Genomic DNA, 19,431 nt, shown 5'->3' with positions numbered 1-19,431 from the left:
GTCCCTCAATCGCGATCGCGGTTTGAGTCGACGCGATCGCGTGTCATTTAAATAGCGCGTGGGCGCGGTCGCGTGAAGTCTCGGCGCGGTCGCGTGGAATTAATTTCGTGCTATGGCGCGATCGCGTGAGTACACGGCGCGATCGCGCAGAGTAATTTTCCGCGAACTTTTCCAGAACTTCCAGTTATCCCTAGTTTTGCAACTTTTTTGCTTGTTTTCCACACTTAGGCTCTAGGGACCTCATATAACCTGAAACATGACAAAAACCACGTAAAATAACACAGACTTGCTCAAAAACAAGTAAAACTTATAGTTAAAAAGCATCGATTATGGTGTAAATTCACGCCACATCAACACCCCCAACTTAAAGTATTTGCTTGTCCTCAAGCAAGCCATACAAAACCACGACTCAATCTAATACCTAGATATCATAAAATAACAATGTCTATATTGGTTTTGACTCTGAACTACCGGCATGCATTTTTTTCTTCCAAGGACCACCCCAATTTCTGTTTTAAAGCAACATAAACAACTCAAGAACACTACAACTAACCATGAAGCTTCAATAAATGACATCATATTATCGAACATATTATTGTGTACACAAACGCTACTTTAGGCGGTCACTCTATTTTGTTCAATTTTCATCCTTATGCCCTCACATAGACCAAAAAAATGTCCCAACACACATATATACGACAAGAATGGGACGAAGACGAAAGAGAAGAGAAAAACACTCACACTCACAAAGAAAATTCATATTTACACATGCAAATACCATAGGCTTGCCCTTATTTTCTATGTTCTCATCCTAGGATTGTTCGGTTGTGATCTCATTAGGACTTGTTTCGGCTTGTAATGTAGGTTTAGGGACGGGTCGGATACTTTTTGGATATTAGTGACTCACCCTCCTTGAACACTACAACATCTTGTCACCTTAGTTCGCCTCTTTTCTTTCCACCCCTTTATTTTCTTTCAGTTTTCAACCTCGATGTGGTTTTACTTCTAACCAACCTAGAATTCTTTTTGCGTTACAGTTTTCTGATTTTTTTTTTTTTTTTTTTTTTTTTTTTTTTTTTTTTTTTTTGTATATACGCAACTACCACATCGAATCTTCACTAGCAAACTCCACCACCCCCAACTTATGTTTTGAACATGTACTTCACATTTACTTCACCTCCAACTTAGACATTTTGCCTCATCTAATTAATAGCATCAAGGAGGGAACGGGTGTGAAGATGGATTAATTTCACAAAGGGTAAGGTTTCATAATTAGCTAGCCAAGAAAAAGGTCAAAAAGGCTCAAAAAGGGAAACTAGGGGTATTTTCAGCTTTTGGAGAGGCTTATTTAGGCACAGTGACTTATTTACACAAAGAAAGCCTAAGATCATTTCACAACCAAACTCACTTTCGCATTTCAAACAAGACCAACCGGGCAAGTTCTAGATTATACATGCATAAACAGAATCAAACTAACACTTCACACACACATCAGCATAAGGACAATAATTTCCACACTTGTGACCTCCTAAGTAGTAATTCATCACACACAACACCCCAATAATCACAATGTCATATAAAGAATCAATCATGTCAGACAATAACTGTTCTAAGTATGCATTTTTCAAAATTTTTTTTTTTTTTTCGAGGGGTCCAACAATTTGCACAAACACAATACATGCCATTAGTTATCAAGTCGTACCAAATAAAACAAAATTATTCTATTCAACCTAAGTAACATCCTAAACATGCCAGTTTCAACAAAATAAACTCCCCTCGGGAAAAGAATTCTGGCAAAGAAAAACCGAGGAGGTTCCTACCCCTAACCAAAAAACTTGCAGTGTCCTCACTGCAGTACATCAACACACACAAAAAAACTTTTTTTTTTTTTTTTTTTTTTTTTTTTTTTTTTTTTTTTATACCTGCTAGCACTGCGTGCTATGATCATCTCTGCTCACTCTCTGAACTGGAGCTGCTGGGCTCTGGCAGGACAAAATCGTCCTCATTTTCCTCCTTGTCGTGCTGCGCTCCGCATACACTCCTCAGAATGCTCATCATTATTCCTCAATCGCGATCGCGCGAGGAACAGCCGCGATCGCGGCAATTTTGTTCATTTACTCAGCGCGATCGCTCCAGTACAAGCCGCGATCGCGCTGAATCGTTACAGATTCAGCTAAGCATTTTCACAAACAGGTTATGGGCATCAATTTTGTGCCTTCAATTCAACGATTTCAAGCTTGTGTTTTGCCCAATTTTTTTTTTTTATATCAGCAACCAACACTCAACTCACATCACTCAACAACAAACAACAATTTATATCACAAGAATTTCAACAATTTCATCACCTTTTCAAGCTTAAATAAATGGAGGAAAAAATTTTAACTCACAATTTCTAACATGGAAAGATGATAAAAAACAACCCTAGGAACAAGATAATGGAGGAATCACATACCTTGTGGTTGCAAGTTGATGAAATTTACCGGAATTTTGAAGTTGAGTTTGAGAGAAAAGTAAGATTTTTGGAGGAAAAGTGAAGGAAATGGGTTTTGAGCCGTTTTGCCTTCTTTTATCTGTTTAGTTACCTGGAATCGCGATGAATCGCGATCGCGTGGCCCTACGTCGCGATCGCGATGTGTAAGGTTCTTCTTTTTTTTTGTTTTTTTTTTTTTTACCGCGATCGCGTGACTTTGTGGCGCGATCGCCTAGAGTAAAATTCGGCAAACAACCAGCAGTTCAGAAAATAAGCAGAAACCAGCAACTACTGATTTGTGGCTATTCTGAAAACTCAACCTATTCAAAACAACTCCAAAAATTGTGAAATTTTGCAGATTAGTCACAAATCATAAACTAAACAATTTTAAAAAATCAAATTTCAAAAATGATAAAAAAAAAAAAAAAAAAAAAAAAATTTAAAAACGATGGGTTGCCTCCCACCAAGCGCTTAAGTTAACGTCGCGGCACGACGGATACCAACTTTACCGCTTTTCTCGCCATTTGGAGCTTATGAATTGGGCACCTAACTTGGAATCAAGTTTGTGACCACGAGCAGCGGGGGGTGGTAAATTTCTGATCACGCCAAGTAAAATTTTGTTCATTCTATACTTCTTGGCCTTCAAGCGAGGAGTGTCATTTTGCCTTGTTGAATTTTCAAATTGCAGAATATAAGGCTCTTGAACTTTTTGAACTATGACATCCTCTTGTTCCCCCGGATTGGGGTCAACACCAACCATATTGTTTAGAACCATGGTTGACTCCCATTCATTTTTTTCTTTGGCATTCCCAATAAACTCATCTTCATGATTTACCCTTTTATCTTGAGCATTGGGTAGTTCATAATGATTTGCCCGCGGAGGATTTTCTTCGTCTTTCATCAAACCAAGTTGGAGACTAGTTTCCAAGTACTCTTCGAAGGCTTTTTGATTTTCATTACCCTCACCTAGCAAGCATTCCATCATGCGTTTGAACTCACCAATTTGGCCATGCTCACAATAAAAGTCATTACTAAACAAGTTTTCATGAAAAAATGCCATTTTTTTTTTTTTTTATTTTTTTTTTTTTTATATAAAAATAAAATCAAGCAAAGAAAACAACTACACTAATATTTACGAGTTTGGACCAAAGCAAGCAAGCTTAAATCCCAAACTAACCTAAATACGCCAAATTGTTCCCCGGCAACGGCGCCATTTTTGATAACGTCCAAATACACTCCTCAAAGAGAAAGTGTACACGGTCGTATGCAATATATTTACCCAACTATGAGTCGGGGTCGATCCCACAGGGAACAATATGCTAGGCGATTAAGAAAGTAAGGAACTTTCACCAACTACGCTAAAGCCAAACGATGGATAATATTTAGGTTTTTGAGAAATATTATAACTAATGCGGAAATGTAAACTAACCTAGAAAGCGAGTAAAATGATCAATGGCCACAAGTTTGGATACAAAGGAAATTACACTCAAGTAACGATCCAATGTATTTCACGATTTTACAACTAAGAACGGGTTTGTGTCAATAGATAATGATATCTAAAATCTCATTGAAAGTCTTCCAACCAAATCAATGAATTTCACTCTAAGCTTTTCCAAGCCTTAGAGTGTGATATTAGGCACAATCAATCTAACCTCAAGTAACTATCCTCTTCCGAGCTCAAGTTATTAGATGAGTTTAATGACCCAAATTCTTGTTAATTAATCTTTCCCAACCTAGATTTCCTTTTCCAAGCTCAATCTAAGTAAATGGGTGAGTCCTAGGGTTAGCTAATCCCTTTGGAAACATTCAAGAACGAGATTAATTAAATCAACAAAGACCCACTTCAATAGCAATAAGAACCATTCAATACATAAGCACAACAAGAGTTTCAAACCAAACTTTAATCAAGAATACTTACATAAACGAGATTCAAGTTATGGAATAGAAAGCTACACACTTAGATATACAATACAAAGCAAGGAATTGAAGAAATGAATTAAAGGCTTAAGAAATACTCAACCAAATCTTCAAATCTTCAACCCCAAAGTGTGTTGTAAATACTAGTCTCCAAACTTGATGAAAAACTGCCAAAGATGAACTGAAAATTTGCCCTAGTTTTCTATTTATATGAACTGGAATGGAAGAAATCGGCGAATCCCAGGTTCTGGTCGAAAACGCTCATAATTCCTTCAGTGCGATCGCGCCACGAGACAGCGCGATCGCGTTCATGACGTCAGCGTCCCCTGTCCCTCAATCGCGATCGCGGTTTGAGTCGACGCGATCGCGTGTCATTTAAATAGCGCGTGGGCGCGGTCGCGTGAAGTCTCGGCGCGGTCGCGTGGAATTAATTTCGTGCTATGGCGCGATCGCGTGAGTACACGGCGCGATCGCGCAGAGTAATTTTCCGCGAACTTTTCCAGAACTTCCAGTTATCCCTAGTTTTGCAACTTTTTTGCTTGTTTTCCACACTTAGGCTCTAGGGACCTCATATAACCTGAAACATGACAAAAACCACGTAAAATAACACAGACTTGCTCAAAAACAAGTAAAACTTATAGTTAAAAAGCATCGATTATGGTGTAAATTCACGCCACATCATTAAGCATAATGAGCAGTAGTGTGGAAGTATAGTGTACCCAAGAATAAATCTGAATCTCTAACAACAAATAAAAATAAAACTTACCAAAAAAAATAAAAAAGAGGCTAGACATTGCTGCTAGCTTGAGCTTCTTCAGTGAGATGAACCCATCTCATTATCTCAATCCTGCAAAATTTTATGCAAAACAATACCCACAAGACAGTAAAAACAAAAAGGAAATAGAAGCAAAAATTCTGGTCTTGGGGATGTTACATATATACACGGGTAATAATGAAATTGTAGAGTTAAGAATGAGGGTAAACTGTTGGAATTCAGCATGATTAAGAGAATTAAAGAATGATTTTACAGTTTTTTAAATCATAGCACATTTAATAAAATAAAGAGAGTTAATGGAGGATATAGAACGGTGCCTGTTGAATTTTCTTAACCTATAACAATTTTTATCATTAATAAAGCACTTACAAAAGAAGAGGAAGAAAAATTGTAGGGGGGAAAAAATAAAGGAGACCAAAAAAAAAAAAAAAAAATACTAAAGGAGGCAGTTTGTTTTTGTGATCGTTGAACACTGAAAGTCTTCAACGTTTATCCCTTTTTATTGAGCAATTAGTGTAGACATTTATTGACATCTTATAGGGTGAGTGTATTTTTCAGCATATAGTTTGAGAGAAATATTAGAAAAAAGGTCAAAAATTTGACAAAAAAGATAAATACCAATAGAGGCCATAGAGAGGTGTCACATCACCTTGTCTATGCCTAGCTTTATATTATATATAGATTAGTTTAGAAAGTGAAAATGCATAACATAATTTTATTTTTTCTTTAATATTTAGTCATGTAATTAATACTTAGTAGCCGTACTTATTTTAGCATAACTTAGTACTTTTAGATTATGATCATTTTTTACATGCCTTATAAATTAGTTGTATTTATTGTAGCATGACTTAGTACTTTTAAATTATGATAATTTTATTTTATGCAATTTCATTAATTTTTTTCGTTGAATATTTTAGTACAATGTCATCTCTCATCACGTTTTGTGTTATTTTCTTAATAAATATCTTAATTAGAACGTTGTATCTTACTAGGACTAAAGAAATACTTGAAGTATAAGTTATATGTTTTGTATGAAGACTTTACCGGAAAAAACCCGAAAAACCCGAAAAAATCGAGAAAACCCGAGGTTGAAAAACCCGACTTTTGTTGGTTTGGTTTGGTTTATAGATTTAAAAACCCGATGCAATTGGTTTGGTTTGGTCTTTAAAAAACCCGAACCAACCCGGTCCATGTACGCCCCTATCAGATAGATTAAGAAGACCAAAAAGATTATGCAGAAGAAAGGTTTAGGAAATAAAACTTTTTCTGATGACGCTGGTAGTGTGGGTAGAATATTACTATAGCCATTACCCCCTCCGTCTCAATTTATGTGGTATTTTTTGAATTTTAAGAATCAAACCATTTTTTTATCGCTATTTTAATGTCTTTTAAATATTGTGAATCGTTAATTATTATAACCTATTGTAATTTTTACGTAGTTTTCGAATATATAAATTTTTATTTTTAAAAAGCTTAAAAATTCTATGTTCGAATTCACAATTAAAACGTTTAGCTCTCAAAACTCCGAAGAATACCACATAAATTGGGACGTAGAAATTACTTGTGACAATAATGCAACACCACTACAGTCAAGAGGTCGCGAGAAAAGAGAAGTATTTGGACCAAAAATGAAAATTGTACCTTAAAAATGGAGTTAATGGTCAAAAGCACATCTAATTAAATTATCACTTTTCCTGAATTACATACATCAATTATCCCGTGTTCTCTTTACCCATCTAAACTATCAATCCCTTTGTATCAAAACAGATCAGCTCGATGCTGAGTTGGCCAAATATTTAAAATCAATCGACAACAGGCGCATGAAGACCAACTCATCATTAATGCGTGTTTTAATACAAAAAAAGTGATAATTTAGATAGGTAAATTAACTGAAACAATATATAGATAGTTGAAGGATGAAACTTAAAAAAAAAATGTGGTAGTTTAAGTGTGTCTGTCACCGGTAACTCTAGAAAATGACAAAATCTTGTGGATGAGCTACTACTCTAATGTCTGTTCTCTCAACAGATTGAAAAGTTTAGCCTAGCAAGTGATAATTTAGCAAAATCTGGGGAGGCATAAAGTTGAGAGTTGCAGCAGCAGCCATTTCCTGGAAATTTCGTGCGCCATCACCATAGTACACTAAAATGATTTCATATGGCCATTATATATGCCAAAAACTTCATTATCACAAAACCCCCTCCATTTTCTTACGTAATATAACTATCCATCCATACACACACAAAAAAACATCTCTATTGTTCCAGAACATTTAAAAAATAAAAATCCTCGTGCTAATAGTTACTAGTTTATATAATTAACCCATCCCTTGAGGAGAAAAAAAATGACATCTTCACTATCTTCAAAAAACCGCCGTGCAAGCACCGTGCATGGTGGTAAAGCGCCACCTAGACTCGCGGTCGCGCATACAAATCCGTGTGTTATTGATGTTCGGGCTAGAAATATGACGACCGCAATATGTGCTGGTGAGAAACAGTACAAGTTAGCGAAGTTGTTGATGAGTGTGAATATTCAGAATAGTTTGGGACCGGTGCATTTGGTGATGTCGTCGGAGAACAACGTTGGAGAATTGATAAAGGCGGCGATTGACATTTACGTGAAGGAGAAGAGGCGGCCATTGTTGACTAGTAGTGATCCACTGTGTTACCAGCTTCATTATTCTCAATTTAGTCTCCAGAGTAAGTTTCAACTGCTCATAATATTGGTATAGTACTATTTTTTCAAGCAAATTTGTCTTCTATGTAATGACAGTGTTGAAATTAATAACCTGTAAGAAGAGTTTAAACTAAACACGCTAGTGTACGTAATTTCTTATAAGCGCCTGTTTGGAAAGCTGGTAATTGGAATTGGTGTAATTACTGGGGTTGTAATTACACAGCCTTAGTAATTACACAATAGTGTAATTATAACGACTTGTTTGTTTGTCATAATGTAATTATAGTGTAATTACAAGCGTGCTGGTTGCCAAGTGTAATTACACAGTTAGTTTAATTTAAAAATAAAATTTAATTATAAAAAATTGAAAATTAATATTTAAAAAACATTTGCTTTTATAAATGATATTAAATTAGTTATTTAATAACACCTTGTTTCTTGAAAATATATTAATTAATAATCATATATTTGTAACTAATATCGTAAAAAATAATTGATATATATTTTTCAAAAATAATATTTAATTTTAATTTACAAGAAAACTTAGAAGAAGACCTTTTTTGTGAGAACGTCATGGATTGAATGTTTGACAAAAAAATAATATTTATAAACATAATGCCATAACATTGTTTAAATGTTTGACACAAAAAATCCATCAAATAACACCAAAAACAACAACAACGTACCCAATGAAATCCCACAATGTGGGGTCTGGGGAGGGTAAAGTGTACGCAGACCTTACCCCTACAATGTAGGGAGGCTGTTTCCGAAAGACCCTCGGGGCTCAAGAGAATATAACCTAAATTCAAAATCCATCAAATGTAAGTCAAAAAATAACAATATGCAATGTGAAAGTAAATAACTTAAAATTCAAAATATAACCTAAATTCAAAATCCAAAAGAAAAAGTTTAACATAATACTCTTATATCAAATTCCAACATTACATAAGTAAGTTCCAACGTAACTTAAGTAAATAAGGGAAAATATAAGTCTATAATCTCATTCACAACGAAATTCTACTTTAATAACGTCACTCGTTATATGCCAAGTTATTTAATGACTCATTTTTTCCAATATTAAGAGGTGTAGTTTCAAAAATTAGAATAATAACACGGTATGCTAAATGAATAAAAAAAAATATGAGCAATTGCATGGAACCACAAGATGTAAAAGTTGGGAATGAGAAGAAAGGAAATGAAAAATAAATAATATAAAAAGAAAAATACATTTTAAAAAATAAAAATAATTTAAAAGTAAAATAAAAAATAAATTAAAATAATAGAAATAAAAAATAAATTAAAAATCAAAAGAAATTAAAAGAAATTAAAAATCAAAAGAAATTAAAATAAACAAAAAAGAAATAAATTAAAAAGTAACCCTGTAATTATAAGGTGTAATTACACCCAATTATCAACCCCCCTTGAGAATTGGAGAATGTAATTACACCCTCTCAATTACACCCAAATCTCACCTAACTGTGCAATTACTTGGTCAAATAAACAGGTCAAACTGTATAATTACACTCAATTCCAATTACTTGGGTGACTTTCCAAACAGGCCCTAAATGGTGTAATAGGTAAAATATCTTATTTGTAAGATTGCAATTCCCACATTTTGAGGAGGCATATCTATATATATTGCTTGTCTCAAATTATGTGACATAGTTAAAATTTCGAGAGTCAAACAGTTTAATTTTGACTCAGAATTCGGCCATGAAACCTTTAAGTTTTTTTGAAATAATATTTACATATTTGAAAACAACGTAAAAAGTACTATAAGTCACAATAATTGACAATTCAAAATATTAAAAAGATAAATGAAAAAATTACTGTCAAAGAAATACTTGTTTGAATTTCGAAATTCAAAAGATGCTAGATAAATTTAGACGAAAGGGGTATTTGGGTGACCTAATACTGTAAGAAATTGTTTATACTGACAGTGTATATAACTTAAACTCAAAAATAAAATAAGATGAATAATCAAGTTATTTATGTAGATCTATTGTAGCATGTACGAATTGGTACCAAATATATCAAACCATATTAACTTACCATGTATAAGTAAAGTGTTTTATGTTGATTAACCATGATTAAATAAGAGAAGCCCACATGCAAACATATCTTATGCATATTGGTTTGGTATAAATAATGAGCGTGGGTAAATAGTTTAAAAGTAAGACGGTATGATTTACTTTTAAACGTGGCATTTTTCAAAACTCGTTTATTAGACAAGCTTTTGCTCCATATACAATAAATTCTAAGAAATGAAGGGTGTGCATATAATTGTGTGATATAATTAACGGCAATGTTATCGAAACCTTTGATTAGCTATATATGTGAGGCTTATGTTGGGAATTAATACGCAGGTTTAAAGACGGAGGAGAAACTGGTGAATTTGGGATGTCGAAGTTTCTTTCTTTGTCCTAAACCAAGCACTTCGTATTCATGTGCAGACAAAGCGAAGGCAACACCAAGATCTCAACCTACCTTAACAAAGATCATGGATATCGTTCTATGACTTTCATTTTCTAAGTACTATTAGCTTTTTTTTTTTAAATCAGTCTTTTTTTTATTTGAATGTGTCACTTTTCCCATTATTGATGTGCTAGAATAATGATCATGGGGCTGTTCGGCCGTGATATATTGGTTCAAATTTAACAACGTTATTGGCTATGAGGTCATTGACTATGAGTTAAAAAATTTAGGGAAAATATCACTGAATACCCCTAAAATATAAAATATTTACCCGCTCATGTCCCTTCCCAAACTATTTTCACTTCTATCCCACCCGTCGAAATTTTTAGCCGACACACCCCTTGGCCAAACCCCTTCCTCCGTGATACCATCGTAGTATATTTACATATCACGATGGTATCATTGAGGACTAAGAGAAGAACTGCAACAATCCTCCATGATACCATCACAGTCTATTTATATACCATGATGGTATCATGGTTCTGAGGAGTGTCTCATTGAAGGACTGAAGCAATCCGTCATGAAACCATCACGGTATATGTATATAAGACGATGGTATCATAGAGGTTTTTTTCGAGAAAAGTGTGTCATTTTTAATAAATGAATATGATCATTCATAATACCGTCTCGGTATATTTATATTATTATATACCCTGATGGTACTGAAGCATCTTCCATGATACCATCTCAGTATATTTATATACCACGTTGGTATATGACTGGGGGCATCTCGGGTAAATATTTTTGATTTTTTCTGGAGATACGAAAGTAATGGGGATATGGACGAATAATTATTTTGGTTTGAGGGGGCATGCGTGATCTTTCCCCAAAAATTTATTCAACTTTTAGATCACTTATCAAACGTTTTCTTGATATACTTAATTAGCTATGACAAAAAGAAATTTACAGTTACGTTGAAAATCAGGTCTCACTATTTTATTTCATTTTTGTGCAACAATTTTGACGGGCCAATTTCAATTAAACTTCCTTTTAACAAATTTTTAATAATGTCACGTAAAAATTAGTTCAAATAGAAAATTTTAAATCTGGTTTTTAATATTTAGTAACTCTTTGAAATGTAATTAAGAAATAATTACCTTTTAAGGCGGAAATAATACTTGGCAAAAGTACCTTCAGCTAAAACAAAAGGAAAACTCTGGCACCGGATGTTGAAGTTCGAAACTTTAACAAATGAATGCCACTGTTTAAAATGTAATAGCGTAATAGCCATTTTTTCAACTGAAAACAACATTTGGGCAAAAAGAAACCCAGCTAAGACACAAAACATCTCTAGCACTAGGTATTAGGATTTCAAAGCTTTTGACAAATGAACACCGACATAATATTCTGGAGTTTGAAAAATTACTAAAGTTACAAGTTCAAATTCTAGAAATAAATTTTGAGTTTTGAAATGTGGCAAATTCTTCGGATTTGTTAAGTTTGCAATATTAGAGCGAAATAATATTTTCATGTACCATGAGTCCATGAGTAAAATAATGTTAAAAGAGAATTTTTGTTAGATACCAAGAAAGAAGTATATACCATGAGTGAAATATCTATATCTATACATACATCACCAGAAAATTCCTATTTAAAAAAATAAAAAGACAAAAAACAAATGACAAGAAAATACAAAAACGGAAAAAAATTCAGAAAAACTAACTTTAAGTATGCCCACGTTTTTCAATTGAGTACTGATGTTTTTTTAATTGAAAACTGACAAATTTTTTACTTGGAAAATAAACTTACGTTATTTCTTAATTTTCAAAAGAAAACCTTATCTTTAAAATATACTTTAGTTTCCTTTCTCTGTTTTGACTTTCTTCTTAAAGTTTTTGATCCATAGTAATTTTTTAGATATTATATTTCATACTTTAAACCAAACAATTCAGACCTTTAAATATATAAAATATCATACCATAAAATTTTAAATAATAACATCTTCTTATCTGCATTGAACTTGAGTTGACAAACAATTTCTTTTTTAATTTAAATGATATAAAACTAATTAATTGAAAGGTAATGATAGGATGACAAGTGTCGTCACCACAAAAATTTGAATTTAAATACAAAATAAAATAAATTAAAAAAAAAACTGCAAGTAAATCGCGTTTGTTTTTTAACTCCTCCTTTTTAGCAACTATCAGTTTTTTCCATTTGTGATAACTGAAAATTTTACAGCATGTATTTTAGGGGACTTGAAACGGTTCCTCCATTTAGCCGACACTATATTCATCCTCCATATTCAAATATTATAGGATCCACATTGATCTTTCATTGCTTAACTTGGAGGATAATAATGATACGCTTCTGTGAAAGCTGTGATCTTTTTTGTATTATTACCACATTGAAATCATTTTTGAACGAGGAGGAGAGAAGAAAAAGAAGAGTGAACTTTCACTTTTGGGACATACTGACAGTGGAGTACACATAAATTGGTGATACCATATCTGTCAACATGTCATTATATTGTTGTTTCTCGAGCTGATGTTAATGTCTCTGCTTATGCTTATGCTTATGCTATAATTCAAATTTTATACTAGAAGTTCTTTTTTTTTTCTTTTTTTTTTTTATCTCTAAACTGGCAACAAGAGGTTTGATCTCATCAAGGTAAGTTTCAATTACTCTTTAAACTCACATGTATGTTACATCATCATTAGTTTTGGATTTAAATGTTACGAATTCTGTTTCTAAAACTCATATTTATCAAATGTTTCTTCATTAGTAAAAATAAAGAATGTTGAATCTTCTGTTAAATTTTTATTTTGTACATGAGCAAAATGTGATAAGGAAAATAATACTTTAGCGTCAGTTTGTTTTCGGATTTTTTTTTTTTTCCGGATGTATCATGATTCTCGGTGAATGCAAAATTCACCGACCATTATTGAAAAAAGATAGAAATGATATTAAGTAAGTATAGATTATTAAATTTGACCTAAATAGTCATATGAATTTACCCCATTTGAGCCATTGTGGCCAAAATAGTGTGGCAAAAATTTCTCCCCTTTCACCTATAATTATGTTTGAGGTCAAAACTATAATAGAACTAAGGCTAATCATTTTTCTAAATATTGACACGACTTACAAAAAAAAACCTATGAAGTTGAATGCCTGAATGGTCATTCAACGTAATTGACCACCAAAGCTGCTCAACTTTGTTGTGTTCCAAAAGTCATCCTACTTTGCCTAGTTAGCTTCTATAGTCATTCAATTTTTCTAAAAAAAATTACAGCTACCATATGCTCCATTTGACTCGGATTCAACCTATCGATTGGAAGTGAGTGTTTAATTACTGGAGTACATTTCTTATGTCTAATATGGGTAAGAAATTTGGGTTTCAGGGTTACAAGAAGGATGCAAAAGTTGTGGTTGATGTAACAGTTGAAGGAAGTCCAGGGCCAGTCCGAACCATGGTCAAGTTGGGATCCAGTGTAGATGAGACTATAAGGCTTGTCGTGGACAAGTATAGCGAAGAAGGCCGCACTCCTCGTCTTGATAAAAATTCCGATTCATCTTTTCAATTGTACCAGTCTTACTTCAGTCTTCAAAGTAAGTCCTAACCTCAACTTTACTATATAGCTAAATTAATTCCGGAGATACAATGTGATAAGGGGTGTCAAACAGGTTGAGCTGAATTTGAGTTGGTCGAAATAGGATGAGTTAATAAATAGGTGTGCAAGATGAGCTCAAGAATGGTCATAGCCCAACCCGCGCAGATATTACTCAATGTTAATTTTTTGTTTGTCTCGTATTTATTAACTACAAAATAAAATTAATAAAACTTTTTTTTCTTTATTAGGCTTTATATAACATATAGAATAAAGGATGTATTTTAAAAAAAAAAAAATTTGATAAAACTTTTCATGGGTCGATTTGGACTACATATTTAGCTCAAATCAACTTAAATTCAAGATTAGCTGAATTAGTTGGTAAAAATGGTTGAGTTAATAACCCATCCAAACTTGAATAAATCGAGGGGATCATATTTTTTGTCACCCTTTGATGTAATATCACTCTAAAGATTGACATTTTTAACTTAACTAAATGTTTTTTTTGTGATGTTTAGAACTAATATTGAATGTATCTAATGTCGTGTTTAAATAATTTGGTGTGTGAGCCCTTTCTTTGTTGAACGGTCATTCTCTTGTGCTTGATGTAAGGCTGATGAAACTTAGAAAATTTATATCTGGCTGACATAGTAATTAATCACATTATTTGGATTGGTTTGTGATATTGACTAATTAGTTAAAAGATAATGTTTGAATAATATAGTTGTCAATTTGTCCTGCCTGTAAATGTCATGCTATATGTTAAGAAGTTTGATAATTAATAAGTGGCGTTAGCTATTTGTAAATTTCAGCTTGCGGTTTATCTTTTTCTTTCTAAAGGAAGTATGTGTGAAAGGATTATATTTTTAATTCTATTATATAATAACTACACTTAAGTCCCAAACAAATTGGGATCTATTATATAAATTTTCACGTATCATGTTTCTTCATTTAAGCTTAACTCATGTCATCATCATATTAAAAGATAAAAGTGAAATATAAATAAAAAATATTCTCTATATTCTTTCCAACATGTAAATATATTATAAAGTCAAAATACTCCTACAAAAGCAACAGGTTAAAAATTAACATGCTAACAAGACTAAAACTTATTCTCAACAGTAGATATTGTGACATATTAGCTAATTATGCATTGATTCCAAGAAACTGTAAGTCTTTAACAATTTAGCACTCTTTTACTAATAATGTAAAAATATATACACAATAAGATCATTTACAATTTTAATTACAAGTTACTATATGTAATATATGATGTTTTCCCACTTTTTATATTTTATCGATAGGCTTGAGCAACACAGATGTGATTGGAGATGTTGGAAGCAGAAGTTTTTATCTTCGAAAGAGTAATAGTCATGGAAGTAACCAAGAAATAACAACAGAGATTGCTCCAGTTAAGCCCAATTCCCATTCACTCATTGTTCTCGATGGATTCTTTGCTCGCAAGATAAATAAAATAATTAGAAGGACATGTAAGCTATGGAAAATCCTTGGTTGCATGCCATGTTCTGGATGATATAATATAACTAGTAATAGAGGTGAATCAGGAATTTTACATTAGTGTGGCTTGCACTTACTACTATTATTTGATAGAGTAGCATGAGTATTAGATTTGCTACTCAAGATATCACACTCTGTTCCGTGTAACTTTTATTCTCCTCAATAGTAATGGATTTATAAGATCCATTCATTTGTAAAGCAAAATGTTGTATAAATTTATTTCAAATCTTAAAAGTGTTTAAATACAAAGTGTCATGGGAAAAGATAGACAATTCAACGTGTATATGTATCTCGTGAAGTGTAAAATATTATGTATCGCGTGAATATTGCTGCTATCAATCCTTAGTCTAATAAGATCTCAATAATATAATCGTCTCGGTATCACTATCAGTGTTTTCAAAGGCGGGAGCGTGAGGTAAAAGCGGGAACGTGAGGCGAAACATTTTACTTCGAATGGGGCAAGACGTAAGCTTCAAGGCATAGGGCGTAAAATCAGTAATGATGTTAATGCGAACTTTATCCACTCGGCAAATGCTACTCCAAGAATTTTTCCACTCAGATTCTTTTATTGCTTTTGGGTATATTAGAAAGAGACGAGAGAAATTACTTGTCCTCACATTAATAGAAATTATTTATCCTTGAGAACTTTGTCCACTCGGCAAATTTTTATTTTTAAAAAGCTTAAAAATTTTATGTTCGAATTCACAATTAAAAAGTTTAGCTCTCAAAACTCCGAAGAATACCACATAAATTGGGACGTAGAAATTACTTGTGACAATAATGCAACACTACTACAGTCAAGAGGCTGCGAGAAGAGAGAAGTATTTGGACCAAAAATGAAAATTGTACCTTAAAAATGGAGTTAATGGTCAAAAGCAAATCTAATTAAATTATCACTTTTTCTGAATAACATACATCAATTATCCCGTGTTCTCTTTACCCATCTAAACTATCAATCCCTTTGTATCAAAACATATCAGTTCGATGCTGAGTTGGCCAAATATTTAAAATCAATCGACAACAGGTGCATGAAGACCAACTCATCATTAATGTGTGTTTTAATACAAAAGAAGTGATAATTTAGATAGGTAAATTAACTGAAACAATATATAGATAGTTGAAGTATGAAACTTATAAGAAATGTGGTAGTTCAAGTGTCTGTCACCGGTAACTCTAGAAAATGACAAAATCTTGTCGATGAGCTACTACTCTAATGTCTGTTCTCTCAACAGATTGAAAAGTTTAGCCTAGCAAGTCATAATTTAGCAAAATCTGGGGAGACATAAAGTTGAGAGTTGCAGCAGCAGCTATTTCCTGGAAATTTCGTGCGCCATCACCATAGTACACTAAAATGATTTCATTTGGCCATTATATGCCAAAAACTTCATTATCACAATTCACAAAACCCCCTCCATTTTCTTACGTAATATAACTATCCATCCAAACACACACAAAAAAAACATCTCTATTGTTCCAGAACATTTGAAAAATAAAAAAAATAAAAATCCTCGTGCTAATAGCTACTAGTTTATATAATTAACCCATCACTTGAGGAGAAAAAAAATGGCATCTTCACTATCTTCAAAAAACCGCCGTGCAAGCCCCGTGCATGGTGGCAAAGCGCCACCTAGACTCGCGGTCGCGCATACAAATCCGTGTGTTATTGATGTTCGGGCTAGAAATATGACGACCGCAATATGTGCTGGTGAGAAGCAACAGTACAAGTTAGCGAAGTTGTTGATGAGTGTGAATATTCAGAATAGTTTGGGACCGGTGCATTTGGTGATGTCGTCGGAGAACAACGTTGGAGAATTGATAAAGGCAGCGATTGACATTTACGTGAAGGAGAAGAGGCGGCCATTGTTGACTAGTAGTGATCCACTGTGTTACCAGCTTCATTATTCTCAATTTAGTCTCGAGAGTAAGTTTCAACTATCCACTCATATTTAAGCGAATTTGACTTTTATATAATGACAGTACTGTGTAGAAAAGTTTTATTCTATCAACCTATAGCAAGTGAAATTAATACTAATAGGTAAGAAGAGTTCAAATTATATACGCTCTAGTGTACGTAATTTCTTACGCTATCCGGTGTAATAGGTAAAATATCTTATTTTTAAGATTGTAAATCCATATTTTAAGGAGTCGTACTTATAGATATCATTTGGGTGACCAGATAGTATAAGAAATTAATTACACTGACAGAATATATAACTTAAACTCAAAAAAAAAAAAAAAATTTGGATAATCAAGTTATTTATGTGAATTTATTAACTTACCATATATATATATATATATATACACTGATTAATCACGATTAAATAAGAGAAGTACTCTAGATGCAAACATATGTTATGTACTCAATGGTGGAGACAATATTTTCACTAAGGTGATTCAACATTTACTATATATACATAAAAAATTATTCAACCTTGTTATATTTTGCAGAAGGGGTTCCGATGAACCCCCCTCCACTCACTTGACTCTGCCCCTACATGTATCTATTGGTTTGATATAGGTAACGATTGTGGGTAAGACAGTTTAAAATAAGACGGTATGATTTACTTGAAAAAGTGGCATTTTCTCAAAGCTAGTTTTTTTCCACAAGCTTTTGCTCCATATATAATAATAAATCTAAGAAAATGAAGGGTGTGCATATAGTTGCGTGATATAATTAATGGCATATTATTGAAACTCTTGATTAGCTATCTGTGTGACTCATGTTGGAAAATTAATACGCAGGTTTGAAGACAGAGGAGAAATTGGTGAATTTGGGATGTCGAAGTTTCTTTCTTTGTCCAAAACCAAATACTTCATCATGTGCGGACAAAGCAAAAGCAACAACAAGATCTCAACTTCCCTTAACAAAGCTCATGGATTTCGTTCTATAACTTTTTCATTTTTTTTATGATCGAGAAATTTGTCTAGAGCAAGCCTTTGGTCCAACCGCAGCGGTCGAATGGATCTGCCCCTCTACCCTTTTGCAGAGTTAGTTCACTTGCTGCGGGCTCGAACCCTTGGCCAACCGCAGCCTACAACTTGTTCATTTTCTAAGTAGTAGCTTTTTTTTTAATCTTTTTTTATCTTTTTCATTTGAATGTGTCACTTGTCCGATTATTATCGAAATTGATGTGCTAAAGTAATGATCATTGGTCTGTACCGCTGTCCGCCATGATATATATTGGCTCAATTCAACAACGTTTTTGTCATCAGGGCATTAACTACGAGTTAAAAAATTCCTTCAATTTTTAGATCACTTATCAAACATTTTCTTGATATAGTTACTTAGTTATGCCAAAAACAAATTTACAGTTACGTATGTTGAAAATCAAAACGTCTCACTATTTTATTTCATTTCGTTCAACAATTTTGACGGGCGAATTTCAGTTTAACTTACTTTTAACAATCTTTAATAATGTCACGTAAAAATTAGTTCAAATGGCCAGTTCTTAAACCGCTTGTTAATATTTGTAATCATTTGAAATGTAATACTCCCTCCGTCTTAATTTATGTAGCACTTTTCACTTTTCGATAGTTAATTTGATTAAACTTTGAAGCTAAATTGGATTAGATTAACTCGATATTTTAACATTAAAATTTATATATTTGAAAATACATGAAAAGTACTATAAATTACAACTTTTCCCATATTAATTTGATGGAAAAAAAATGATGGTCAAAGTTCATACAGTTTAAATGTCGGGAAGCGAAAAGTGCCACATAAATTGAGACAGAGGGAGTAAAAAATAATTATCTTTTAAGGCGAAAATATATTTGGACAAAAGTAACTCTAGCTAAACATGGAAAAACTCCGACACCGCGCTGGAATTCGTAGCTTTGACAAATGAATGCCACCAGTAAAAATGTCACTGAAAAATAGCAAATTTTCAATTGAAAATAACATTTGGGCAGGAAAAAAAAAAAACCTAGCTAAGACACAAAACATCTCTAGCACCAGCCTTGATAGTACATGATATTCCAAGACAGTTACTGGACGGGGCAAGTGCACAAATAGCTGATTTTGGGATCTTCATTTGGATTAATACTCAAAG

At 33.0% G+C, this 19,431-nt stretch overlaps 3 protein-coding genes across 3 annotated transcripts; all 3 read left to right on the top strand.

Moving 5' to 3' along the window:
• Positions 1-7,344: 7,344 nt before the first annotated feature.
• Positions 7,345-10,570, top strand: LOC132638130 (uncharacterized). Its single transcript, XM_060355107.1, has 2 exons — positions 7,345-7,861; positions 10,205-10,570. Exons 1-2 carry the CDS (start codon positions 7,507-7,509, stop codon positions 10,354-10,356), a joined length of 507 nt encoding a protein of 168 aa, XP_060211090.1. The 5' UTR covers positions 7,345-7,506; the 3' UTR covers positions 10,357-10,570.
• A 2,943-nt stretch (positions 10,571-13,513) lies between these two features.
• LOC132638128 (uncharacterized protein At4g22758-like) lies at positions 13,514-15,660 on the top strand. The gene is made up of 2 exons (XM_060355106.1): positions 13,514-13,862; positions 15,166-15,660. The coding sequence occupies exons 1-2, from the start codon at positions 13,622-13,624 to the stop codon at positions 15,393-15,395; spliced, it is 471 nt and encodes a 156-aa protein (XP_060211089.1). The 5' UTR covers positions 13,514-13,621; the 3' UTR covers positions 15,396-15,660.
• A 1,098-nt stretch (positions 15,661-16,758) lies between these two features.
• On the top strand, positions 16,759-18,554 carry LOC132638127 (uncharacterized). Its single transcript, XM_060355105.1, has 2 exons — positions 16,759-17,300; positions 18,122-18,554. The coding sequence occupies exons 1-2, from the start codon at positions 16,943-16,945 to the stop codon at positions 18,268-18,270; spliced, it is 507 nt and encodes a 168-aa protein (XP_060211088.1). The 5' UTR covers positions 16,759-16,942; the 3' UTR covers positions 18,271-18,554.
• The last annotated feature ends 877 nt before the right edge of the window (positions 18,555-19,431 follow it).

This window comes from Lycium barbarum, chromosome 4 (genome assembly GCF_019175385.1).
Source record: "Lycium barbarum isolate Lr01 chromosome 4, ASM1917538v2, whole genome shotgun sequence".
Taxonomy (NCBI): domain Eukaryota; kingdom Viridiplantae; phylum Streptophyta; class Magnoliopsida; order Solanales; family Solanaceae; genus Lycium; species Lycium barbarum.
Note: the sequence above shows the minus strand (reverse complement) of the source record. Positions and strands in the feature narration are given on the sequence as shown.

What these genes read in the sequence shown, in the direction of transcription:
- LOC132638130 (XM_060355107.1), top strand. Translation starts at nt 7,507, where the DNA reads ATGACATCTTCACTATCTTCAAAAAACCGCCGTGCAAGCACCGTGCAT. An exon ending in TTCTCAATTTAGTCTCCAGA is followed by an intron (nt 7,862 to 10,204) that starts GTAAGTTTCAAC and finishes ATTAATACGCAG; the next exon opens with GTTTAAAGACGGAGGAGAAA.
- LOC132638128 (XM_060355106.1), top strand. Translation starts at nt 13,622, where the DNA reads ATGTCTAATATGGGTAAGAAATTTGGGTTTCAGGGTTACAAGAAGGAT. An exon ending in GTCTTACTTCAGTCTTCAAA is followed by an intron (nt 13,863 to 15,165) that starts GTAAGTCCTAAC and finishes TTTTATCGATAG; the next exon opens with GCTTGAGCAACACAGATGTG.
- LOC132638127 (XM_060355105.1), top strand. Translation starts at nt 16,943, where the DNA reads ATGGCATCTTCACTATCTTCAAAAAACCGCCGTGCAAGCCCCGTGCAT. An exon ending in TTCTCAATTTAGTCTCGAGA is followed by an intron (nt 17,301 to 18,121) that starts GTAAGTTTCAAC and finishes ATTAATACGCAG; the next exon opens with GTTTGAAGACAGAGGAGAAA.